The following is a 27,822-nucleotide window of genomic DNA, read 5'->3' on the forward strand; positions in this document are numbered from 1 at the left end:
TGTATATATCCTGTAAGAGCAGGTTGTAGCAGAAAGATAATGACGCATATCACCTCTGAGCTACATATTTACATATGGCTAGAAAATCCTTGTATTTTCTCAAGGTACATATTAAGGAGTTTCAGAACTTTTCTGGATAAAGCTTATTTCCAAATACCTGCCTTCTAAATATTGAACATTAAAGTAATTAGGAAGTGACATAAAAAGATACTTGGTTAAATTCAAACGTACTGCTTCCTATTTAGAAGCGTCCTTGTACGTACAATTCCTAGGATAACCAAGCGTACTCCATCCCATCACAGAGAACCCACCTGAGACAGCAAGATAAAGTGAAATTGTGTATCACAGAATTGAATATACTTACACATTCTTACAATATGACCCGATACAAATGCATTTACAGTTTTGGTCATCATTTTTCCATCTGAAATAAATTTCTACACAGCAATGACCTATTTCTTATACATATAAAATCACTGGTCATCATGCTTACTCTAAAAAGATTTATTAAAAAGTGTGCAATTACTTCCTTATTTTGTACTAGATCAAAGAACACTTGGGGGGGGGGGGGGGGGTTGTGTGACATACCAGAAATGAGTGATTTTTTTATAAGATCAGATGTGCCTGACATATATATTGCCTGTTAAGCAGCAGAATCCAACACAGTATCTCTGAGGGTCTGTTGTCAGCCTGTCCTTTCCTACACCACACCTACAAAAAAAAGAGACTGAAAATGAGCTATGGGTCACTGACTTTGGTCCTGTACTGATTCAAGCACCCATAACCTTACTCATAAATAAATCGAGATTAATTTTTAAAAAATTATCTGATGATTCTGTTTTTAGAATTACTGGCTTATCACATGACGCTGGTTTTACTGCAGCTTTTAGTGTTTGGGTTTGTTTGTTTTTTTTTTCCCATGGGTTTTTTGGTTGTGGTGTGGGTTTTTTTTGGTGAGATTTTTTTGTGGCTTGAGAGTTTTTTTCTGTTTTGGGTTTGTTTTTTTTTTTTTGTAAAAAGTAAATCATATAATTGAATACCTGTTTCTGCACTTCATAAGCTTTTGGCATTTTGGCTGCCTCTCACTGATATATGTAGGTGTGCCTTGGACCGTTACAGAGCAGTGGATCATGGCTAATTATGGGTGTCACTACACCACCTTGCACAGACGCTGTTTACACCAATCAGCACTTTCCCAAGCAATTATCAGGCACCGTTTTGCGTTCTGAACAACCGGAGGACCATTCCTTCCCTGTTTGCACACACTCACCTTTCCTGGGGCAGTACAAGAGCCTTGCCAGCAGGCCAGCTGGTTTCAGCATCCAGAGACATTTGCAAGCCCATTTCATTATATCCCAGCAAAAGAAAACGTTCTGCTTATGAATTCTGCCAGTCTATTAATTGTAAGGCAGTCTCTCTTAGTAGTTTTTTTTTTTCTTATTGTCTTGCTAAACCGAATTTGGGATAAATTGACAACTTGTCATATTTTGTAATTTCTACTAAGCAAGACTAGATATAATCTAAGAACTGGATTTTGCATGTTTGTTTTCTCATTAAAATATACCTATCTATCGTATGTGCATAGGGATCTGTTGTTGTTTGATTTTACTATTTTTTCCAGGTTGTTTTCCCACATCAATTTTTCTTGCTCCATTTAGAACAAAACTGACCTGACTGTAAAAGATGGTGAGATATCCATACACAGAAAAGATAGTTATTTACGGTTAGTGAGAGTGGAACAGGCTTTTACTGTAAAAAAACCCCTGTAAATAATGTTCTTAAGTGTCATCACAATACATACTAGATCAAAACAAAGCACTTTCTATAATAAGTGCATAGCCAAAATTATGGCTGCATCATTTAAACGCTAACAGAAACACTAGAAAAATATATGGTCCTGGATCATTCTTCAAGTCCCATGAAATAAGGAGCACTTTCTCATCTGCATCATTTCCCTTCTATGCACTTTATTGATCAGACTGAGCAAAGACCAGGACCCAGGTTCTGAAAAACTGATTTAAAGTTGGATTAGTGGCACTTGTGAATATCATTGCTCCAAACCTCTGCAATGTCTGTGGACCCTGGCCCTTGTTTATGGACTCACTAGAATCTGAGACCAAACACAGCTGCTGCAGAATGCCTCCCCATTGCTTCATTACAAGGCTTATTCTCTGCATTTCCTTCAGAAATTATTTCAATTTGTATAAAAAATGTACTGAAGATTACATCATAATTTTTTTTCTGAAATAATACAAAGTGAATTTGTTAGTATTAAAAACATTGAATCTTTCCCTTGTCCTAGGTGAAAACATCATGAAACTTATAAGTTAATAAAACATATTTCATCTACTGATCAACTGTACTAGAAGGTAAGTGTATCCACTATATAAAAAGGCAACTGGAATTGTTCCAGATTCCTAAAGGAAACAGAGAGAAATTATTTCTGTCTTAAGTCACACACCATGTTTGTGACTGAGATAAAAATCAAATCTAGGACCCCTCATTTCTGTCTTCAGGTTCATTCTGCCCCTCACAATACAGTAACCATTTCAGGATCCTGCATGTGTTCCAGTGTGAATATCCAGGGCTGTCCGACAGTAACAGAAATTCCTTCCTAACCCCAAAATGTAACCAGAACGCCACATAGAGCAAGCCTGAGATGTACACCAGCAGTAAGCAGGAAAGGCCATCTTTCTCTTCCTCTGCATTTCGCAATGCAAAATGAATCTCCAGAATGAAAGGGGTGTTTTTAATCTTCCTCTTTGACAGCTCAGGCACCAACTAGCAGCTCTAAAACACACTACTAGGAGCATCACAAGACACAAAGTTCAGAGGAAACAAGCATTGTGTTTAAACCCTCACAGCAGCAAAGGTTCTTTTTTTTTTTCCTGGAAAAATCTCTCTTGGGATAAATAGTCTTTCTCCTATTGCATAACAGAGCAAATATATTAAAATTTCTAGATGACTTGAAAGTTCTTTGTGACCAACAGCAGGAGAAAGCCAACTCTCAAAATATTCCCTACTTGCAAAAAGAAAATATATGTTCAAATTATTGCATAGACATTAAAATAAAACCAATATAGGCAACATTTTTGAAATGACCAAATTCAGTTACTCTAAGCAAAATTTGGTATGGTGAGATTTTCCAGGAAAATAATTGCATGGGATCCCATTTACAGTTTTTAGTACACAAATATTGTATGCTTGGTATGCTAAAACTCCAAGGAAGTGGCTGAGTCTGTGAGGCTGATGAGGCTGATGATAGGTTTGTGGAAAGAGGAAATTCAGAACTGTTCTTATACAGACTCAAAAAGAGCATCCCAAACCATTTAATGGCTTCAGAAACTCCCACTGGGCCCACAAAACTGTCAAACGCAGGCCCAGTTCGGAAGTTTGCTGTGAATATCCCAAATTCAAAATCCAGACCTTGGCTTGAGGTTTCTGAGCTAAATCTTCATAGAAGCAAGAATTCATTGACACAGACTAGTTCAGGTTACAAACATATATTCAGTGCAGCTCAACCAGATACAGATGTTGTAGGTGAGGAGATGCAGATTTCAGATTAAACCAGGACCTACTTATTACTCTGCTAGAACACTGAAAAGCAAAAGGTCCCTTATCCCATTATCATGTAGGTGTTATCACACAGTAAGAGAATCGCACATCACTTACAGGAATCATTAATTCAGTTTTAGGGTAAGATGCATGTAATAATTCTGTGAAACGAAAAGGAGTAACCATTTAATAGGACAAGCAAAAATTATTTCAAGCTGAATTATCACAGAGCAAACACATATTTGTAATTAAATCACAATGAAAAATAATTAGTCTGACACAACACTAAACTGAAATGGTCTGCATATATTGCAGATACATGAAACTATAGGGAAAATGGAACATAAGTAAAACACGAGCATCTTGGGTCACCTGGTACCTTGGTATGTTCATTTCTGTTGATCAGAAGCTGTGGAGGAGCGCTCACTGGGAGAACACCAGTAGCAGTAGGACACGGCACCACCCAGCTGGGTGAGCTCTCACAATCGTGAGGAAGATTTCAGTTGCTGGGGTTTGAAAAACAAAATTTCAGTCACTACTGAGTCTTCTATTATTACCCATTTCTAAGCAGAAAAGAAATTCCATCTTTTATTTAAAAACATATGAAAACAAGCTGCTAGAATAAGCTAATGCTCAGAAGGTGCAAACAATTTGCAACATTTCTCTGCAAGACTATTGAAGGTTGAGTCTATAAGGTCCCTTGTCCATTCCTCACCATTTTGCCCACCTCTGCAACGCACCACTGACATCTCCATACCCTGGTTTTCCTCAGTGGCGGTGACACTCTGCAGATCCTTTCCTCTGCTCTCAAATATCAGAAGCTGCTCTCCATCTTGTCCTGTCACCTAAACCTACTGAGTGACCCAGCACCTAACAGAGCCATCTCAAACTCTTCTCCATCTACCACCACAAAACTGAATTTTGCCTCCCTATAAATTTAGGCCAGGATGATAAAAGTAAAGTTCAACCTTACTGCTTACCTGCGCTAGGGCCAGCCCTGAAGGCTACGAAGAACCGATAATGTGAGTACTTGGTATTATGGCTTTAGGATTTATTTTGCACATTATTTAAATTATCTTACTTTTTTATTTCCACTGTTATTAAATTGTAATGAATTTATTTGTTTATGGAAGCGTGCACTGCATCTCTAGTACTGTTCTATAATAGCTGGATTTAGAGCCAGACTGATTTCTATCCTAGACATCATTAAACAATTTATTTTCTGTGATAGGGAAATGTGCTCTTGGGCAAGAGCTCTCCATTAATATGAATTATTAACAATATGTATACAGATGCATTAGGGATTTAAAAGATGAAAAGAAAGCTTGCCAGTTATTCTATGGAGCTTTCTCCATCTACGAGGCCACTGAATTTCAGACAGCTGTCTGCTGAGCAGTCACACACAAGGAATCCCTGATGACCACTAGGATTTTGCTTTCCAGCTGCTAAAATTACATAAAATGCTTCAGAAAAAAAATTTCTCTGGTTAGCAATAACTGCTTAGCCCTCCACTATTTCTTGTCGCAAGGTAATGCTGATAGCTCCCCAAATATCCATGCTCCCTGGGAACAGGTCTCAGCACTGTCATCAAAATGCATATAGTTTTATTCAAAAATATCTTACAAGGAGGATATTTTGGTAACTGCAGCATTTGAGAAAATGGTGTCATTTTTAGATGTTCCTGCTGACGCATTCTGCTTGTGATGTGTCAAATCGCATCTATCAGCTATGTTAAGCTTCATAACCCTGCGTGATAATGAAAAACGATGGGAAGAAGCAGCTTTGATACCGTACATCACACTGTGACACAGCAGCCGAAAGAGTCTAAAACATTTAAATCTCAAATAAAACCTCTTCGACATGCATCTGCAGTGGTCTCCATTCATGTTTCTGTACAACTTTGCTCTCTGTGAAAAACACTCTAATAGGTGTTTGCTCCTTCAGCCTTTCCAGGTAATTAGTTCCTGTGCTACCGCAGGATTCACACGCCCTGCTGCTCGTGCTAATGCCACACGATGCTGTGTCAGGAAATGCCATCACTTGGTATCCAGGGGTTAAAAAGTAAAGGTTCTCCGGAGAAGAACTGAATACGAGGAGGTAGGGGGGTTTCTAGAGATTAATTATCACCACTGTCTGCAGGCTCAGATGGAGTTTATTAAAGATCTCTTTAAAAACCCTTGCAGCAGTGCCTTCTTTCACCTGGCCTCCCTTGTATCTCTTTGCATTGCCATCCAGCTTGATGAATATTGCCAGGTTCAATCCCCCTCCTTTTTTTTTTTTTTTTCTTCCCCCTGCATGCTTTCCCCTAAAACCACTTTCTATTGTCCTCCAAGACATTCTTCAGAGTAGCAATTACTGCTACCCCTCTGCATACCGCTCTGTGTCCTACAGAGCTCTGCCTCCCTCAATAACCTGCTGCCCAGAACACAACCACACTCCCAGTACAGGACTGGTGACAGAGAGGACTGGTTTACATAGATATTGTATAGCTAATGATATTTTAAATTGCATGTAAAGTATTATTATTATTATTGCTCTTACTCTTCATTATCAATTTCTCACCTTTGAGAATTCCTTTGTGACAGCTTTGTATTTGACATTCTTTGTTTCATCTCAGCGCTTAGCTTCTATTTACTCTGCTTTTCACAACCTGAATAGTGTTTTGCCTTTTTTATTAACCAATAACACATTTATTGCCAACATCATTTTGTGGAAAATAAACCACAAAATACCCGACATCCTAGATTAGGCTTCCTCTTATGGCTCCAAGCCAGACGTAGTCCCATCATGTGAACAGAGTCCTGACCAACCTCTGCCATGGACAGGCAACTGTGCCTTCGTCCAACGGACCTGAGGAAACCCAGTCGGAGATCTGAGTCCTTCTGCCTTCCAGTCAGACAGCTGGTGAGCATGTGCAGAAGCAATGAATCTGCACCCTACGGCTCGTACGTGCTCCCCAACCCTCTACCACTGCTGGCCCAATGACCTTGTACCTCCCCATTCAGAAACTGGACTACCAGCAACCGAACAACAGGAAGATCCTCCACCCTGTGCTACCAAATTACCTAGTCAAACAGACATAAAACTATAATCTTCCCTAGGAGTGAAGTGTAATTCACCTCCTTGCCTACCCAATCACTGGCCAACGTCTTACGAGAGTTCTCACTGCCAGAAGCCTGCAATGCAGAGAACTCTGCATGCCTGGAGCTGATAGGCATCTAATGACACAGTAATGTAACCTTGTTTTTTTAAAGGCCTTCTTCATTAAACCCTCTTTGCCCGAGTGTTTCCACTCATTTGCTTCTTTTAAACTGGCTATAATTCATTCTGAAGTAGGTAAGGACTGAAAAATGCCCAGTGATGTCACACTCCTTCCACTTACAATAACAGTAATTCTCCAACACGTTCCTCTGCACCTAGCTCTAAGTAAACCGGTGGTGCTAGAAGAAAAGACTTTCTTTTTTATTTGTCCTCCTTCTGGAGAATGCAAGTTAACATAAGGCAAGAACATAGTGCAGCTGCAGGCAGTGGCAGAGAGAGAAACATGCTTATTTTGCACACTGAAGGTTCATTCCAGTGAATAATTTCTCCAGGGAGAAAAGGTACTTCATTAAAAGCAAGTTGTATGCAAATCTTCTCTCACTATCCTGTTTTTGACAACGATGGATTGACAGACCAGCTAGCAAAAGCCATAGTAAGGAAAACAGCACTGTTAATTTATACAGCCAGGCAATATTAAGCAGGTGAAGTTGAAGCAACTTCCCTCCACTCTAGAGAGAAAAAAAAAGAGTTTATTATTATACCATAATCACTTGGTGTCAATATTCCTCCCTTCAATGGTTTCTTCTCTTTGACTACGTACATTCCAAACAAGCTGTTCTTACCGCTACTTAATTACAGGTGCAAAAGTACATCTAGAAAAAAAGAACCCTGAACTGGTAACCTGGTACGTGCATGCCAAGACACATCTACACACTTGCGTATGTATGTTTATGTATAAACACTAAAGTGCAAATAAACTTCTATTTCCAATTACAATTCCACACGCGAAAAAAAATATTATTTAGGCATTGGCAGATTCAGGTTTCCTCCTTTCAGCATGTCTTGTAATCTTTATTTCAACAGGCATTATTAACACAAGAGGAGAGACTGGAATTTACTGTAATTTTTGCCAGCACTGCAATGACATAAAAGCCGTATATAACAGAGTCTGTTACACACATGAAGGTTTTGGGTCAATCTGAGTATACTGCAAGAAAAAAAAAAATGGACCTGAACTGGGCTTCACTTTCTCGATATTCCCAGTAGTGCAAATGTGCTAATTTAAATGGATCTTTCTTTGACTTTTACAATATAAAAAGAAGATTCTGCCCTTTCTATGTTTTATTCTATTTCTCCCTCCAGATTTCACCAGCCTAATCAAGTATACGACAGCACTAGAAATGCAGGATGTTTCTTCGTAATATGTAGGATTTTGAATGCGCAATACTTACTTCGTGGCTCTCATCCATGAAAAAGGTACACAGGTACTATTCTACAGTTCATGAAAAAAATCCATTTTCAAAAGTTCATGTTCGCTGGGTTTTTTTGAGGGAAAAATAAAAGAAAATAATTTATCTTTAAAAATCTCATGCATAGCCAACAAACACCACCGCTGATTTAACAGTAACCTTTAATTCACATAAATAAAACTATATCCATCGTGGATTCACATTTGAAGTTTACTTAATTATGTTTTCCTCTCCATGTATTTGCACATTTTCTTCTTATCCCAGCAAAAATGAAGACCACCGATACATTATTTTACCTAAACATTGTATGGATGTAGTCCTACTTACTAAAACTTCTAAATGAGCCTGTACAGGTAGAAAATCCAATGTTTTCATTAACTGCTTTTTTTTTTTTTCTTTGGTATCAGAATAGAAGGTGCATCTAGGTGCTTCAAAACACTTGATGATACATAACAGAAATTTTCAAGAAACACCTTTACAGTCATTAATTACACAATTATCCTTACAACAAAGGACGTAAGAGACTGATTTAAAATGGATGAACTTTTGTCTACTAGACTGTGCTCCTCATCACACCTTATGAAATTATTATTCAACTGAAAGCAGCAAGTATTAAGGAGTTTTAATAAATAAAGAGCCCTACTGCCCCAGGTCAAAATAAATCCTCAGTAATACTAATGGCAAAGCTTCCTTAGCCTTCATTGGTTTCAAAATTTCACCAACAGGTCAAAATTCAGACTGAGAGCAGAAATTTTCCCAACCTTTTATAAAATCCATAAAATAAAACAGAAGCTTGAAGCAAAAATAAGATGTCTCATAATTCTTAATGTTGGTACACCAATTTTTGCAGGTAGAAGTAACAAAAAAGCCTGGTTTGTATTCATAAATACATAAATTCCAATAAACTGATAATCTCACTCGCAGACAGAAAAAGAAAAAACTTTATGGTGTTCCTGAAGTAAAGGGGAGAAGGACACAAAATAATATACAAACTCATGCCTGCCACAAACATTAACTCAAAGTGATCTATAAAATAACATACACATTTAGATAGTAAGCCGTGTTAATTTAAAAATATCAAATGATCTTTATACAGTAAAAATGTCTTTACTTTCAATAAAGAGAGTTAATATAGCTTTGTAAAATTTTACAACAGGTAGACACATTGCATAAGTATGTGCACTGCTACACATATACAAGTCTTTAGGCAATGTACAGTAATGGATATTAGAAAAATAACGTATGGAGTTTAGAACGTGTAGACTAGGAGCACCACAGTAGAATACCGAGTAGATTAAAATTTACCACCTTGGTTACAAATAACTGTCTTCAAAATACATTCACATGGTCATAGCGTATTGCCTTCATCTGGAAAAGTTAGCAAAATCCTTAACATTGCAACTCGAGCGATTTTCAGTTGGTCCAAACCAATGTAATTCCACTGAAGTCAGAAGTTGTATGCTGATTTACACCAATTAAGATTGGCCAAATATACTTAAAGTTGTGTTTTAAGTGCAGCATATCAAGTAAATATAATGATAATGCAAAACACGTATTTTGAGAAAAATGCACAATTACAGAAAAATTACTCAATAGAAAAATTCTAGCCACATTATGTATTATATAAGAAACATATTACCAGGTATAGTAAAATATTAAAGAGAAATAGATGTCCCAATGGTCTTCTAAAACTTAGTGTGAATACCATAACCAAATGAGGTTTTTTAACACTGTAAAAGCTTACTAATGAATAAAATGTTAACGTTGCAAGACTACTTTGCTTCATGATCATTTCATTGTTGTTTCATTACACCAAAAAAAAATAGTCTCACTCAATAATCCTCCATAAAAGATGTTTTGTTTACCAGTTTAAGATCAGCAGTTTCTATGTCCATGACTACCAATCGCTCACTCCTGTAGAACTGGAAATCTGGTGATTTCTTCCCAGCAATTAAAAGATTGCATAGCTTCTAGTTTGTGAAGGAAATCAAATAAACAATTTGAATTTTTGCATGTATTGCTAGCATTAAAAAAAAATTATGTGCTCACAGACAAGACAAGAGAGTTTGATTACTCCAAACTGCCCATAACAGTGCAAGATGATTACGTTCCTTAATGCCCGAAAGCTCCTATAGACCATTACTCTATGGCTCACGTTACCTGAGAAATGGTATGTCCCCAAGGAGGTCATAGTCTGGACAGATTGCAACTTCCAAGGACCAAAAAAGAGATACTCTTCTCATCTGAGTGGAACAGATTAACTTTTCAAGCATTCCTCTGCAGAGCTGTTCTGGGAAATGACTTAAAATCTATAACCTCGTTTAGGTTTAGGTCTGAAGATCTGATCCTTGCAATTGAGGCGTATAAATTTTACTGTTTACGCTAGGAAGACAGCCCAATAATTCTAAAAACTTGCAAACTGGCCAGGAGCATAGACACACTAGATGTGTGTAAATTTGAAAATTCAAAAGTAAATTAACTAGGTTTAACAAAATTTGTGGAATTTCTTTAGAAAGATAAAAATTAAATTATTAGCATTTGCAGTAATTTTTACTTATAAATTAAGCTACCAAGTTATGGAATAAAAATACACATTTAATCTAAAAATAGCAGATAAAACATGAAAAAGAACTATCCTTATATAACTTACTCAAAGTTACATATTTAATAATAAAACAGAAACTCAAGAGAGTATTTTATTAGGTCATTTAATTTAGCGTGTTCAATTTTAAACTAACTTGTAATTTATTTTTATATTGGTTTTGCTTTTACATCTGAAGTCGCATATACAAACAATTCTAGCACTAAAAGCAATACTGTACTAGAAGATTATTACATTTGATGGTTATTAGTCTTTTATTGTAAGTAGTTTATACACTATTGAAAAGCAATTACAGTATATAATAAATAATTGTGCAATGTCTTAAAACTATTTAACAACTTTAAGTAAATTAAACCGTAAGAAAAAAAGTAATGTTCAAAGCTGTCTGGACATTTTGTTGAAAAACGTGGACTTCTAGGTTAATAGATGGGATTTTTCAATGAACATTGCAACTGAAAATCTGAGATAGGTAATTTTTAATCTCCTGCCAGATAAAAACGTACGAATATGATCACGTGCCATCATAATTGTCCTAAGTGGTTTATTTTTTTCAAGTGTACTGATAGATAATTCGATGGATTTTGTCTTTGATAAGACATCAGAGCCCAGGAGACATCTGCACTGACTACCACAGAGGAGGGCAGAAACACAAAAGCCAGTGCAAGTCAGCTAAGACGGGAGACAAAGCAGCTGGCACGCACCTTCCACCTCCAAACAGAGATTCCTGTGCTTACAGCCTGCTCGGCACCTGCATTTTACAGGAGGTAGTGGGGACGTACAGATTATGTAGGCATACTCTCAAAATAAAGGAAGAGTATAAAGTCACTTATATGCTATATTTTTCAGGTACCAGATAAATAGAAACGGGCATTCACCTAAAATTACAACTACAGCAAATATACCTTCTTTATGGCATCGCAGGGACAGATGCTCAGCAACATGCCGCTCCATGCCACAGCCTCAGGCAAGGATCCGAGCCGCACATCTGCTCCTTCGTACCAACTTTTTGCTTATTAACGTAGTCTAGCCCTTTGTAACTGCATGACACAGAAAATCCACATCCCTTGAGTAGCTGACACTGTAATCACAGTGGCAAGAGGCCGTCTGCTATAGTTTTAATGTAATATTATAATAAAGCTTGCAATATTGATATAGGTTAAGTTCTAACTCTGTAGAAGCAGAAAATAATACCCAGATATATATGTTTTAGAATATAGTGTTACTTTTCAAATGGATAATGCCTTTAGCTATTAATATGCAATGTATATTAATGATATTCCAAAATTAGTATTCTTTCAGTTCAACTGTATATACTTTTATTATAGTATATAAAAAGTGAAAATAAGTAATTAATTGGAGAGCTAGCACCTACCTTTAATTACAGAGGGCCTATTTCTAGCATTATCGGTCATGCTGCAAATCTTTAGCTTCACTCACATGATACCACTTCATTTTAACTCAGAGAGATGGCTCTATCTCAGAACCACTTCTGGTTTTACTCTGGACCATCACAGGTATGGGCCTGATATATCTCACACTACAGCAAACGGGAAGATTTCCCGGGCTGAAGCCGTGTGAGGTTCCACAGCAATAAAAAGGTTGCAGAGGTAGGGAGAATTCTCTGAAATACAGTTAGAAATAATGGCAGTATATCAGTATTAGTATTAATTTAATATTCTGTCTTAATGCTGTGGCAAAGAGGGGGCTGAAGTGAGGCAAGAATTTGAATCAAACCCTGGTGGGTTCCCCATGCAAAGCTGTCCTGACTTCCCCCTTCACGCTCAAGTGCTTCTTGCTATCTTCACGTACCGCACAGGCAGCGAGGACCTTCACCGCGACAGATCTGTCCCCTGCTGAGGGATGTGTGCAGTCAGAGAAAGTATGCTTGGTGGAACCAAGACCTTCTCTGTGCTCTACCTTTTCGCAATATTCCCTTAAAGTCAAACTGCTGTTGATGTTTTCCTTCCCCCCACACCTCTACTGTTGATGTTATTTTTGTTACATCATCTTTTTGTGGCTTGGTATAAAAGGGATTAGCTCCAACAGTCAGCAGTTTGTGCACATACTACAAGTAGGCAAAATTTGTCAGGGTGACATCAAACTGCTAACACAAACAGATCCGTTACCCTCGCTCTCCTGCTTGGTAAGACAGCTGCCCTCAAGGTATAAGCCTCTCAGTCTCCCTGACAAATCACCGATGTACAGGAAACCTGATTATCCCAACGTAGCAGGGGTAGAGGATGCTACTCAGCTGCAGAAGAACATGGAAGAACAACATCCATGGAGCTTATAATGAAAGATTTTTGATATACTTAAGTAGTTAACAAAAATTTATTGCAAGAGATAGTTTGTCACTAGATTTACAGTCTCAGAGAACATAGTACAAAACATAGTGCATCAGCTTGTCTAAACATTAAATAGGTGCAAATACACAAAGATAAAAACCAAAAAGTTAATACTTTACAACATAAGTTATAGAACTATAAATATATTTTATGTACATTATACATATTCTAAGACATGATTTTCACTTATATTTATATAGAGTTCATATTGGTATCAGACTATTCAGTGCTTTTATTATAGTACAGGTCTGAACTTTACATGACTGTTTGCATCATTATACTTACAGTAAATGCTTCCCAAGGAACACGGAATTTTAACTAGTCCATTCATAGAACTGTTTTGCAAAGCCAAAGGGACTGTTTAGCTGAAGGCTCCTTCCCCCATCCCCGAGAAGCTGTCCTAAAAGAGGGGCTGCAGGGGAATGACAGCCGGGTGTGGACTCAGCAAGGATGGGAAGACGGCGTGCGGCAGCGGGGGAAACGCCAGCTGGGTTGGGTGCAAGACCGAGGGCGGCAGCAGTGGCAAATGCGGCGGGGCGACGAAAGCCGCGTGGCCGCCCGGGCAAAGCCTTGGTCCTACTGGTAGATGAGGTAAAGGTGCTCTGGAAAGAGCCGGGACCTGCGAGAGGAACTGCTGGTGGGGCTGGAGAACCTTCAACGTACTGGCGGCGGCGTGCTGCTGTAGGATGGTGTGATGGATGGTGGTAACGGAGGTAGAACACAGTGGTGGCTGCAAGGGTAAGGGCTGCAGTGGGGAACTGGGGGGCTGGATCGCTGGGGAAGGGAAGGTGAACTTCACTTTGCTGGCCAGCATGTTTTGTGGCATGATCTGCTGATACGCCTCTGATGGGAGGTCTTTGAATTTTTCGTGGTTATCTGGAGGGAATATCAATGTCTGATCTGGCAGGGTGAAGGGGGCTATTAACTGCTCGGTAGTTAAAAAGGTGTGACTGTTCATATGTGCTTCTTTGAACGGCAAGGGTGGTGGGCTACTAAATATGTCAGGACTACAGTGTACCCATTCACTGCTCACCTCATTTACCTTCTCATGCGGTAGAGACTCAGCCAATTCATAATGGCAAAGATAGGACTTAGGAGGAGCTTGTTCCAAATGTCTGTGGGGCCGGGGAATTTTGTAACGAGCTTGATTTTCATGACTGTTGACATTTTCTTTTTTCTTTTCATCTTGCAGAACATCTTGCGTGCTGACAGCTGCCGGAGCACTGTGCTCAGGAACAGAAGCAGCAGAACTTGCGACGACGTCAGAAAATGTACTCGGAGTGCTCTCCACTGCTGCCGATGCCATTGATTTGTCATTTTCCAGCACGTGTGAGCTATCTGCTTCTAGAGATGACTTGCTTTCCTCCAGCTGCATTGTTTCATTCGTATCTTTTGCATGATCAGCTTTGGGATCCACATTAGTTTCCTCTAGAGTATCTTCAGTCAAGAAGTCCTCCAAAATATTTAACGTAGAATTTGCAGAGTTTTCTTTGGAAGGTCTGGAGGTCTCACTTCTTGTGTCCCTGTCGAGGAATACATGATGAATTCTAGTTTTCCTCCTCCTGCGTTTCCCTTTTGCCTTGTGATGTGTACTTGAAGTACACGCTTGCCCTAGATACTCCTCTGCTGATAATGTCTGTCCGTATGAGCTTTCATCTGATGAAGAGGAATAGGTATGCTGTCTTCGTTTGCGGTGGGATTTTTCAGGTTCCTCTGTCAAAACGTTGTAACCTCTCTTTATGGACTGGTTTTGACTGGGACTCTTCTCCTCACTGCACTGTCCCAAACATCTATGCTCTGGGCTACAGCTTGTCCTCCTGACTTTCCAGCCACAACATGTTTTAGAGTACCTTAAGCTGTGCCTCCTGGAACTCAGAGCCAGCTGCTGTGCCTGTCTCCGAGAGCTTGCTTTGCTCCTTCTGTGCAGTCGTTTACAACCACGGTGTTGGTCGCTACTTTTTGCACTCCAGAGGTCACACCAGCCTCTGTCCCCATGTACATGATCTAACGCAGACACGACTCTCTTATGACCATTTTCAATGCCAAGGTTTTGATGTGACTGCTGTATCTTACCTGTAGCTAGCCAGATATTCCCTGCATCATGTCTGCACTTCTCTGGATTATTCTGGAGGTGCTGAAATTTACTTTCATCTCTGTAACTAATTCCTTTTTCAGTCATTGGGGACACCTCCACTTCTGCCACTGCTGTGTCCCCACAGTGATGACAATGACAATGACATAATTTTCTTCTCCTTTTCCGTTTTCTACTTTTGTGAAGCCATTTTTCATGGCTTTCTTTGATCCAGATTTTGTCATATTTCTCATCTATCACAGTGTTTTGTCGTAAGTCATTTTTAGAAATGTGATAATTTTCTATTTTTCTAATCCTGAATGACTCATCCAAGGACACTTTATTTTGATTTTTTGCAAGATCACACTTTCTAATGAGGGAAACATCACTTGTAAGGGGTATTGTATAGTTGCACACATTTTTATTAATTTCTGTTTCATAATCACCATGCTCTGAAGTAGGTTTATTTGTAAAATTTGAGACTAAGCTATGGTTGGATTCCATTTTGTGGTGCAAATGAGGTATGCTTGGCTGATGCTTGGGCTTTTCTTGGCTGTCACTTGCTCTTGATGACTTGAAATCAAAATATAAAGGATTACAGCTATAAGAAATCGATGGGTCTGTACTTGTGTAAATTAACATTTCTGATGGCCACTGAAGAATATTTGACCCATGTTTGCTAAGAACAGGAACAAAGGGTTCACAAGGTCTCTTGTGTATGTCTGGTTTGCTTTGTGGAGCTCCACTACTACCTTCTTCAGATGGTGATGGAACTAATCCATCTGCCCCCAGGTTTTTTATTTCAGTTTCAGTTGTGGATGAATCACCGTTCCTGTCTTTATCATTTTCCTCCGCAACATCCTGCAGAGATAAACAATCCTCCACAACCGCCTGTGCGAGAGCCCTGTTTGCCTGCAGCTTGTAATCGCTGCAGTCCAGGGGCAAGACCTGAGCACTGTCCGCAACTGTGGGCAGCGTTTGGTCCGGTAAGTCTGCCGCACTTACATCAATACCATGGCCATCCATGTCCGAGGACACCAGTTGCTTTGAAGGGGACACAGTAGGAGTTAATATAGGACTCTCTAGCACACTGCTTTCTTCACTGGCCAGCTGTTTCGACTCCTGAGCTTCAGGAGCTTCTGTGGGGTCAGTGCATTTTTCTACCAGTGGGTGCAAGCAGTTATGTTTCTCCTCAGGGCACAGGACTATTTCTGTTGCTGACGGAGACTGAAGGTTACAAGCTCCTGGAACAAACCTACTTCTTCTGCTAAATCCATGCTCCAGAGATGATTCATCATTATATTCATAGAAAACAGCAGCTGAAGACTCCAGTTTGACCGCTGCTTTCTTAGGAAAAGCAAAAGAGAACCCAACTCTATGTCCTTGAGCTCCTTGCACATGATCTCCACATTTGTTAGTATCAGATTTATTACTACATGCATTTCCAGGCGTGGAAGAAGTAACAGAAGTGACATCTTTACAATTCTGCGCATCGTGCATTAACGTACAGCTGAAATCCTGTTTGCTGGCAGGATCTATGGCAGCACTTTGTGGGATATCACTGCAATGGTCTCGCACAGTCACTGTAGTGGATTTGAACATAGGGCCGCTTCCAGGAGCACTAGGAAGGAAAACAAAACTCGGAGTCAGTACCTTTCAGAGAACTGCAGACAGAAATATGGTGCTACATTGGTACGTAAGAGATTTTTTTTCAGGAAAGAGGAATAATCTATGGATACATAGATTTAGAACATGAAAAAAATGTCATATTTTATAATAAGATCAATTAATCAGTATTAAAAAAACCCCTAATGACTAAATATTATGCCCCTGGTTCCTCCATGTGACATTATCAGCTGAAGGGCTAATATTCCTACAGGGCAGTTCACTTTTCCTAGACACATCAGCTAGCCTTATAAGAAACTGTGTATCTCCCTAGAAATCTTGCTTCTCCTCCCAGTACAGCATCATGGTTACAGCACTATTACTACAAATAGCAGAGGTTTTACATTCCTTCTTGCTACAAGATATATTAAAACAGCGGGAGCCTCATAGCCTCACAGACCACTTCCCTCTTAAGTCATCATCCTAGTGACTGCTGCTCTGCCCACGAGCAATCACCCAGCAGCTCCCATCCTTTTTGTGTTCACAGACCAAACCATCGCAATCTCAGCAATTTCTTTCATGGAAAAATAATACTGGGGAGAGTATTTCAGCTGACAGTAGTGCAGTAAGTGATTCATCTCTCCTGAGAAAAAATTTATCACTGTCTACTTCTGTTCTTCATTTCATGTCCTCTTCCCATCTGTTCTATTTGACTTAACAGGAAGCAAAGAGGAGAGCAAAAACTGTTCAAGCTGCCAATTTTCCAGGAGCCACAGGAACTGCTCAGCACTAGGACTAACTGACCTATGTTAAAACAATTTTTTTTTGTTGTTTTAACCAAATTATTCTATGTTACAGTGCAGAGCAATACTAGATGATGAGTCCCTGGGACTGCTAGTATTGTTTAGGACCCCAGGAAGTGCTGACATAAAGAACGACAAACTTAATCTATCAGGTCTAGAAATCAAGGCAGAGGTTTTATGAGAAATAAATTCTTCATGAGAATTCCTGCCTTGTCCAGTTCTCAGTAAGTTTAAAATATATATATATACTAAAACCCCCACACAAATCCTTTCTTTGGCAGAATAAAATGATGACTTCTACAAAGTCAACCTAGAAAACAGCAGTTTAAAAAATTCGTGTGCGTCTGTCTATATCAACACCTCTAAGGACGCAGAATGGTAGTAAAGAGCAATTCTTAAATAGAGAAATAAAGCTCAGAGATAAAGTCTCCTTAAGGAACTAGAAGGCAGCTATTAAAAACAAAACAAAACAAAACCAAAAACCCAAAACCCGGAAACAACAAAACCCCGCAAAATCTGTCCTTCACTAGCATGGAAAAAGGAAACAGGAAGTTCTGCTTTTCTCTTTCTCCTGAAATAGGCTAAATTCATATTTTGGAGTGTGTTTAGGGGAAATAACATCTAATATCGTCAAGTATTAAATCTGGGTGGTTAAAACACTGATGGAGAAGAAAGAGTCTCTACATGAGTTATCATAAAAAGATAAAATAATTAAAAGTAGGTGTCATGTTGCTCGTGTCAAACAGACCTCACAACATTCATGACAAGCTTTGTTTCAGTGTGCTGCCCACCAGCCACACTATGGCTGGACTATGACTGAACAGAGCTACAGCTTGGCTGGACTTCTCTGTTAGATAATCTGGTGACATGAAGGCCAGGTAAAAAAAAAAAAAACAAAAAAACAAAAAACAAACAAAATTGTGTTTGAGCACCTCCTTTTTTTCTTCCCCCCCACCCCCCCCGAGATTCCACTGCGAAAAGCTGGTATGTGTGTTTTCAGTGGCTTGTCGGTGTCACAAGTGGGTCATATTTAAGTGAGAATACAGTCACAACCAGCGAGCTCAATATTAACTGCAACACCGTGCCTAGATGCAACACTAAAATATGTGGCTAGCAGGGAGTCACTTTTGCAGAGGGAGGTAAACACACTGCTGAGCTGGGGAAAAGCAGTACTTACATTTTAAGATAAAAAAAATCCAGTTATTGAAATTTAAACCTAGATTTCTGGATGCTTTCCCAGTCAAGCAGTTTGAACGCTAAATTGCAGAGATCTGTTACACCCTAGAAAGACAGACTGTATTCCTCACCTCATCAATGAAGTAGTGTCAGCCTGCAAACGCGTGACCTAGTTCACTCAGCTTTCAACCAATGTGTCTGGTTTTATGAAATATATATGAAACATCCTTTTTTTTTTTAAACTAAAAATACATGTCATTTTAGCTCCACTGAAAAAGCAGTGTTAAACATTCATTTCTGCACACAGTGAATCAAATTACTGTACACATACTGCTTAAAAAATGCCATAAATAGGGGTGTGCTGGGCTCCAGCCTAGGGACTCAAACAGCCCCACATCCCACAGCACCAGCTAACAGTGGAAGAATGATTTTAAAGAATTTTTCATATTTCAGCAGCTAAGCACTTACCACGTTGTCTCTTTCCTTAGCTCAGCTAGCTTGTGCAAACGTTGAAGGGCTTTTTCCTGTTTCCTTTCATCTTTTCGTGACTTCGATGCTACGTTTCGAGCAAACTCCCTCTGTTTCAGTTCCTTCAGTCTCTGCAAGAAACAATCACAGAACACACACAAAAAACCAGGGATGATCAGCATTGATAACGACAGTTACCTTCTGGTAAGCACTCATGGCACAAATTATTTGCGAACCTAACCCATGCAATAAATTCATACCTTTCTAGTGAATAACCAAAACACACAGAGATGCCAGAGGCAGGTTAGCTAGGTTAGAGATAACCTAGAAAATTTTATTGTAGCTTTTGTGATTAATGTAGACCGGCCTCAGCAGGATGAGGCAATGTCCCTCCAGAAGTTTGCTCATGACTCCCTTCCCAAAAACCTTCCCCACAGCCTGATTGCTCTTTGAGAGAGTAACAAAAAATAATGAGATCAGCCCAGGTATTTTTCCGCAAAGCCGCTCTGTAGCCCGTTGATCCCCCAGCTGGCATTAAATCTCGGGTTTTTCTGCCTGAGATGCTGAACATAGCATTTGACACCGCAGAACCGCGGGAGGTCCCTGTCAGCCCTTTTCTCCAGCCTACCAAGGTCCCTCTGGACCTGCCCTCCCACGTCATGAGCATGGTATCATCGGCAAAGCTCCTGAGAGCGTGCTGTCCTGCCATCCAGGTCATTACTAAAGACGTCAAAGGGTCCTGACCCAGCAGCCATCCCCAAGGGATGTCATGGCCAGAGAAGTCTTGGATTTTGAAATGGGACGATCTTTCCTTTGAAGGAGCTTGTTTCCTGCCCTTGCTGATGCCTGACACAGCAGCTAAGCAGACAATGAGGTTTGATCCAATATCTCATTCAATTTCATCTCCAGCCTGTTTCTTTGGGGGGAAATTAAAACGCACAGCTCTGATTCTCCACACATAAAGGGGATTTTGTTTTCTCTGCATCACAGAAGGAAAATATGCAGAGACTTTCCTAATCCTTCATGTCATCAAAAAGTATTTCTGTTAGTCCCAAACCCCATCAGTGTCTTGTTCAGCTGCTCATTGTGTCCCCAGTATGGCTCACAGTCTAGATGACATCATCTTATGAGATCATAACCTCATGATTCTGGGAAGAACCCAGTAACTTGCCACCATTTTAGTGTCTGAAGGCTAATGGTCAGCCGTGAACAGGGGCCATGTACGTTAGAATTATTAGCAATAATTCTAACTTCAAATTGTTCAAGGGACATTGAGAGCTTTTCTTATCATTGGTAGTCACATGTTGGATACACATGTAATGGAGTTTGTAAAACTCTATAAGTACTGTCCTCTTGTTCCTCCTCCATTTTTCATTTTGCCCCTTTTCTGGTTTTTTTTTAATTTCCTATTTACAGAAAAATATCCCTGATATGACACCATTCATTTACACACTGAATTTGTCTTTGCCATTTTACGTGATGCTAATGCTACCTTGGCAGTCCATTTCATGCCAAGAAACATCTATGCAGAAACGTGCTGAGATAGCAAACAAATGCTTGCAGAAAGATGAGCACTACTCTCTATTTTCAATTTTTGCATTATTTTTCCAATAACTGGATATTCCTTTGAAGACATCCTTGATAGATACAGAGATATAATTTGAAAGGTATTAAATGCTTCTATAATTTATATTTTGTAGATAGAGTTATCAAAATTTGGTGTATTGTGCTAATACAGTATAAGGCTGTAAATTCACTCAAAATTGGATGTACAGTAACTTTTTTCCCAATAAAAAGGCTTGAAACATGAAGCATCTTTGTAGAACATCGCTTAGCCCCGTGCATTCATGTCTTCCTAACGATAATAAGATACTGACCCTGCTTCCCACCAGACACTTGTGAAACCCCAAGAATCTCATTTCATAGGTGACTTCTGAATACTGAGAATACCAAAGAAAGGATGACGTTTACTCTTCCCCTCCTCATCCTCTAGCCCTTGGCATTTTAAGGCAGGATTTCATTCCCTTTTGTAGAGCTCAATAATTCTTCAGGTTTTCTTCCCCTCCAATGTGTAAGGAAAGAAGCATGCGACAAAGCAAGAGAAGAAAAGAGAGATAAAAAGGTGCTTTGTCACAAGGTTAAAAAGGAGAAGCTGAGGTGTATACAAATCCATAACCACTCTCCAGCAGCAGCACTTTACTGTAATTACTGGGATAATTATAATTAGCCATTTGATTCAGACCAGATTTTGACCCCTTTTCTCTTACCGCTGAAAGTCAGCAGGACCTCACGCCATCGGGAGGGCCAGAGTTAACATGACTCCACGTTTCAGAGTGCGGGCAGAGTCTCACTCACACTGAACAGAAACAATGATGTTAAAGGAAGTTTTACACGATCTTGGAGGCATTTCATGCCTATCGTGCCAAGCAAAGATCATTCTTCTGATCTGAGCCTCTCATCAGCCCAATCAGTCATTACCTTCTCAGCACATACCAGTTCTCGTACAGAAGAACCATTCACAAATTTTAAGTAATTAAATTGTTCTCCCTGATTGCTACAAGTAGGTGTCAACATGTAAGACAGAGGAGGTGATGGTTGGACTGGATGATCTTTTAGGTCTTTTCCAATCTTGATAATAATTCTGTGATTCTGTCTGGCAGAAGTTTTGTGTGCGCAGCCTTCATGTCAGACTGGCTGCTCTTCTCTTCTGGTGAACTACTCGTTCCAGAGCTGCCCTCCTGTCAGACCTCCTGTCAAACACACCATCCCCTTCCTGTATGGAAAATTGTTCTTAACATAATAGGAACTAGTTATACAATAGGATTTTTTCTTTTTCCTTATGACTAGTATCTCATGCTTTTTCATGGAGAGCCTTAACAATCTATAAGGATTACACCAACGTAATTCCTGAGGACATTATTCTGCAAATACCCATGTATGAGTGGAACCTTTCTCAGCTGTAAACCACAAAGCATGCACCTGGTGCAAGTTGGTTTGAGACCTGATGAGACAGTTTCCAAAAATACTACTTCCTATACATAAAAAGTCACCTAAGTGGAAAAATATGTGTTCCCATTTTTGGATATCATAGTTATTTTCCATTTGTCTTTATTTAGCCATCTGAGAAACTATCATCACCTGCATTCCCTTACTGCACTTAGTCATGCTACTGATTGCTAGCACTGCATTTATGAAGTCCTATATTTGTATTTTGCTGGTTTTGCTTGTATTATGCAAGTGAAAGTGAGATATTACCAAATTATACATAAAATGCCATTAGTCCATGCACTCAGAGTATCACAAGGCCCCCACAAAACCTGTTCAAAATAAATGGCAGCAGTAAAAACACAAATGTGCCTTATTCCTAAAAAGCATCTTTTTCCTAACATTTTTAGGTTTTTCCATGTGGCACAGCTATTCACCAATGCTAACTTCAATAGTTCGTTAATGTCTGGTACGTTTGTTTGCTTCTGTGCATCAGTAAGCAAATAATTAGCACGCAGTCATGCAGCATTCAAACCTGATTCCCTCCTACACTTTGCTCTGCTTACGAACCAGCTCAAAACATGTGAGTCCTAGCAGACAGAGTTCAACAAACAGTTTAATTAATAATTAAATGACGCTTCTCTAAGACAACTAAATGCTTTCATCATTCTCCTGATACACCATACTGCCACTTCGAATGGGCGGAGCGTGAACCACAATCTTTTTTGCAAACAACTTCCCCCAGCCCACAGCAACAGAACCCAGATTCTCCAGCCTTGCAATGGGATCCGCAACTGGGCTGCTTTCACCTGGGGAGAAGCTGGACTAGTTTTAACAAAGCGAACCGTAACACTGGGCCTGAAGCAGAAGTATTCCACCTATTTCTTACAAACACTCCCTCTGACTGCATACCCGTCACGTCATGCTGAGCTGAGGTATGTAAGTCCAGATGAAAAGGAAGACTTTACCAGCTCCCGGGAACCTGTGCATGGATGAAACTATACATGAGAAGACTGCATGAGGTCCAAACTCAGGTGTGGCTACATTTCACTAAGAGGCATACAGCTCAGGTGTCCCCAGGCTTGCCATGGAAGACATTAATCAATCAATCAAAAAAAAAAAAAATCAAAGAAATCCTAAGTGGATTGCCAATGGGACCCCATTTCTGGTTACTTCACCCTTGTCTTCATGTCCCCATTTACACATCAGACAGTTAATTTCAGCCTGCTGCTTTTCAAAAAGCTCATGCTGACTTTCCTAATTGTCTCCTGCACTTTATAACACAGGAACCACAAGCCCAGATCCTGCTGCAGTAGTCAGGTGCCTGAAGACCTCCATGGATCAAAGCCTCTCGAAAGCAAAGACACATGATGGCACCACGTGCACTTCTTACACCACTACCAAAAGCCTTCTGCCACCTTGCAAAGTGGTTTTTTTTTTTTAAACTCAAGATTTAAGCACTTGTAACAACAGCACTTCAAACTAATAGGTCTAAAAAACATAGAGGAGACATCAATTAGTAAATATGCCCAGGACAACTAAAGCATGTAAAAGCTGAGCAGTGAAACACAACGTACCTGAATGCTATGATACCAGGTGATAAAATGAGGGGAAAACCCCCCAAAAACCCCTAGCTTCAAATAATTTTTTACCATGAAACATATAATTTAATGTTACCAGAACTGACTCTGATAAAAAGCAGTGAAACTTTCAACAAAGTTTATGAAACTGAAGGGAAAATCCTAACAAGCACCAGGATTGATACAGGCTCTCTCTGTAGCGTTAATAACCCCTGTAAAGCCAGCCATGGTCCCCAGCACAAAGGCATCAGCTAAGGACTGCTTGTTCAGAGAGGCTCTGATAAACTACCCAGGCAAAGCTTATCTCCCTACTCTAGAAACAACTTTTATAGGGTCAAGAACCATCGGGAACAGTTTTTATAACAGCAGGAGTTAGAAAGATGCCTATCAGGGGATTTCAGGGCAGTGCAGTTCAGATATTATTCTGCTAATTTGCTTTTGACCTTAGATTAACAATTAAATTACGCGGACTTTTACAATGCTGCAAATAGGCAGACCATAAATTCATTTTCTGATCAATGGAAGTATAAAATTACAGAACTTAACAGGCATGACATCAGATTTTGCTGCTTTATTGTCTTTGTATTTCATTTTATCAGGAAAAATGATCATGTTCCCAGCAGTCGCTGAATCATGAATTTATGCTATCGTTAGCTTTTAAAAATAACTTATCAAAATAAAACTTTCTTTTCTTGCTCCCTAACTACGAAATACTCTAAGCTGCAGCCCAAATAGCATACACAGGTTGCTAGAGCCCTTTCTACATCAAGCACTAAAACACCAAGTGTTCGTGTCACACCTTGAAATTTCTGTCCTAGCCCTTTTTCAGGTTAGTTGCTTCTGAAAGATGAGATTCAGCAGAGTCACAGCTACTGGGGGAACCTTTGAGAAAGCAGAGAAGTGACCAGGGAAAGATTCCAGCATGTAATTGATTCCTAGAGCTTTACACTTCGTTAAGAGAACTCACGTTAAGAGACTCTCACGTATATACTGCACGCACACAGAAAATGCAGCTGCTGCATAACTAGCAGTAGGACTTTGAACGGCAGGCGAAGGTAAGCGCAGTAACTGATGAAGAGTTCAACAGTTAAACTGCCCACGTCCGAAGAGAGTGGACAGGAGACCGCAGTGCCACAGCCACAGGCATCGGTGCCGGCGGCGGTGAACAACCAGGGCACGGGTCTGCTCCTGCTGCATCTTCCCGGCCAGGGACAGCCCGTCAGGCTGAGACTGTGGAGAAGCGGGATGCTTCATCCCGTACCTGTGTCCCGAATCCAGCATCAGCCTCCCCTGCGCCCATGCCGCCTGCACTCCATTTTCACCCTGACAGGAGATGGATGTCCGCTGCAGCTCCCTCCTGCCCTTCAAAGATCTGCTGATTACCTAAATATGGGGAACATGGGCTGGTAGTTCAGTGCTGGCATGGAGGTGGCACAAAAGTGGCAGTTGGATTTATTTAAAATAAATTCAATATTTCTTCCTTTTCAATCTGTATATGATATAAACCATATTTTAAATTTTTAATAAAAGGGGTTTTGGCTTATATTAAGTTTGGTTTTTTTTAAACAATCCGATTAGTGCTTAATACAGGGATTAAATACGTGTATTTCTTAACTCTCTGTGATTATTCTAGAAGCTATTCCCCTTTCTCTGAATGCTGCATGATTGCTGTCAATACACGCCCTGTTAACTGAGATGGTTTATTGCTTCTTTATGTCAATTATGTTATGACAAACAGGGTGACAACGTACTCTTTAGATAAACACTTGTCACACCAAACCAGATTAGTATCCTTTCACAAACAGGACTGAGCTTAATCAATTATAAATAATAACTGAATAGATTAGAGCTCCTGTAACACCTGTAAACACTCAAATGGGGAACAAAATATGCCATTTAAAGCAGAAAACATTGCTTAGTAAGATGTAAAATATGTATTTTCTTTCTGTCTTTGGTAGTTTCTGTGGGCATGCATATTTTGCTATTCTGCAACTGGAGACCCCTTCACTTTACACAGGGCAGCACCTCTTCACTTGCACTGTGATACTTTTCATGACCATATCTTTCATATTATTAAAAAAAAAATTCTCCCTTTGTAAAGATTATAGAAAAAATTAAAGTTCCAAGAAAAAAAATACTATAATACAAGAACCACCTACTCTGTTAGTGCTACAGGCCTTCCCTAATGAAAGTTAAACAAAGCAAGTTATTTCCACAGAAAGTAGAAATGTCAGGATTTCTCAATGAAATTAGTAATTCAACCACTCAAGTAAGTAGGCTAGGGAAGAAATTAATAGATTTTTTTTTTTTTTTTTTTTTTTTGCATGCTGCCAGTATGGAATTAATTGCTGCAGTATGTTCCTGCAACAGAAGAGGAACTGGGGGGAAGACGTCACCAAGAGGGGCTGTGGAATCTCCAACTCTGCCAAAATTCAAGACGTGGCTGAAAAAAATGCCCCATTTACTCCATGATCTCGTGTTGGTGAGCAGGAAGTCAGCGACTCCTCCCAACCACCAGTTTTATGATTTCTGTCTTATACAGTGAGTTATCTCATCATTGACCTATTGCTGGCTTATCAATAACTTTCAGCTCGTTACAAGTTATAAGCTGCTTATAACTGCCTCTGCCTGTAGCTGTATGCACCTCTCTAAGTTGCAGAATCTAAACCTTTCTTAAAAACTGAGTGCTCCAGAAATTTGCAACCGAACCCTCCAGATCACAAGGAACATAGAGGTTGCGAATAATCCTTTTCCTCTCATTTTTCTACCACAAATTGCAGCCATACTCTCCTGCTGATCTTTTAATATTAGGAGAAATCTAACACAGACTTATATAGATATATGCAGGATTTAAAAATAGCAAGTCCTTGGAGCCCACAATATTGCTGAATAGGTAAATTCAGCTGAAGTGAAACTGTGCTCTTTCTCCAGCGCTGTCAGGAGCATTATCCCAGACTGGGAGAAAGCCGGAATTAATTAAGAGGAAGGGAAGGTTGGGATCATTCTACCTGCCTGTCATGGGCCCGGAGGGAGGCGGGTGATGAGAAGATGAGATTCTTCACATGATTCAGGAGATTTTTATTATCTTTAAATGAATCGATGTAATGCAAATGTTTACAAACAACTATAACTTGCTCGTGAGAATACTTGAACAACATGCAGTAGTTCAGTTTGTTGTGTGGTCTGCAAAAAAGAACTGTTGAACCAGCTTTTACATTCAGACTCTCCTAATACATATTAAATACATGTATTATGTTATACAACTGAAAATTCACATTGGTCTTTTCTACTTTTGTAATATAAAAACTGAAATTACTTTATCATGAAGCATAATTAGTTTTTAAAACTACTTCATACTCTTATATGAAGCATCTTTCTTTAAAGTGTCTCGAGCTCAGTTAGATTTTCCTATGTAAGTTCACAGGGACTTAAAATTGAAACCAAAACCAAGTGAGAACTTAATTGTTTTCAAAATCATGAAGAAAATCAGAACATTCTATCTTTGCACACTTGCATCTATAATATACATGAAAGATAGTTATTTTTTAATGAAGATCTTACTAATTACTCCTGATTAGGTGACTGCAAAAGATATACACTGGAGCAATAGAAGGAAAAATAAATCTTTCTTTGCTTTCTAGTCTTTTTAACACTTTTCCTTCAGAAATCATCTGCCATAAACAAACACATACTTCATTATGTGAGGATTAATGCCCTTCCCAGCATAGTAAACCTCATGTTTCATTTGACATTATTCCAGTGCCTGCGCATCTTCTGCTCCTTTCCAGTATCCCCTGCTGCAGGATCCAGATAGCATTACGGCTCACAGTTGAACAAGGCTCCAGAACTTTGAGAAATAACATGTTACAGAGCATAAATAAAGACTTTTGTGGCTTTTGTTTTAAGATAACTACGTTTTCTAAAGTTGACTAAATGGCCGCAGTGTTGCCATTGTGCAAAAACATTATTTTAAGCCTGCAGAATTGCTGAGCGTTGAATACTGAATATTTCACTGTGATAGCTGCTAACCACATGTGTAACAACTGCCTGATCTTATTGCAAGCTGTAGGATATTTTTTTGTTGGCTTCAGCAAGAATAAGCTGAATATTCCATAAATATT

The 27,822-nt window shown here is 39.4% G+C and overlaps 1 protein-coding gene across 1 annotated transcript in view; it reads right to left on the minus strand.

Moving 5' to 3' along the window:
- Positions 1-13,053: 13,053 nt before the first annotated feature.
- The window catches only part of ZNF804A (zinc finger protein 804A), a 153,486-nt gene continuing 138,717 nt past the window's right edge, over positions 13,054-27,822 (minus strand). The window contains exons 3-4 of the mRNA XM_086751084.1: positions 19,137-19,267; positions 13,054-16,705 (exon numbers count right to left, since the gene is read on the minus strand). Of these exons, the coding sequence (XP_086607210.1) occupies positions 13,414-16,705; positions 19,137-19,267 (3,423 nt within the window). The 3' untranslated portion in view covers positions 13,054-13,413. The remainder of the gene's footprint in view (positions 16,706-19,136; positions 19,268-27,822) is intronic.

This window comes from Chlamydotis macqueenii, chromosome 6 (assembly GCF_036417535.1).
Source record: "Chlamydotis macqueenii isolate bChlMac1 chromosome 6, bChlMac1.mat, whole genome shotgun sequence".
Lineage (NCBI taxonomy): Eukaryota > Metazoa > Chordata > Aves > Otidiformes > Otididae > Chlamydotis > Chlamydotis macqueenii.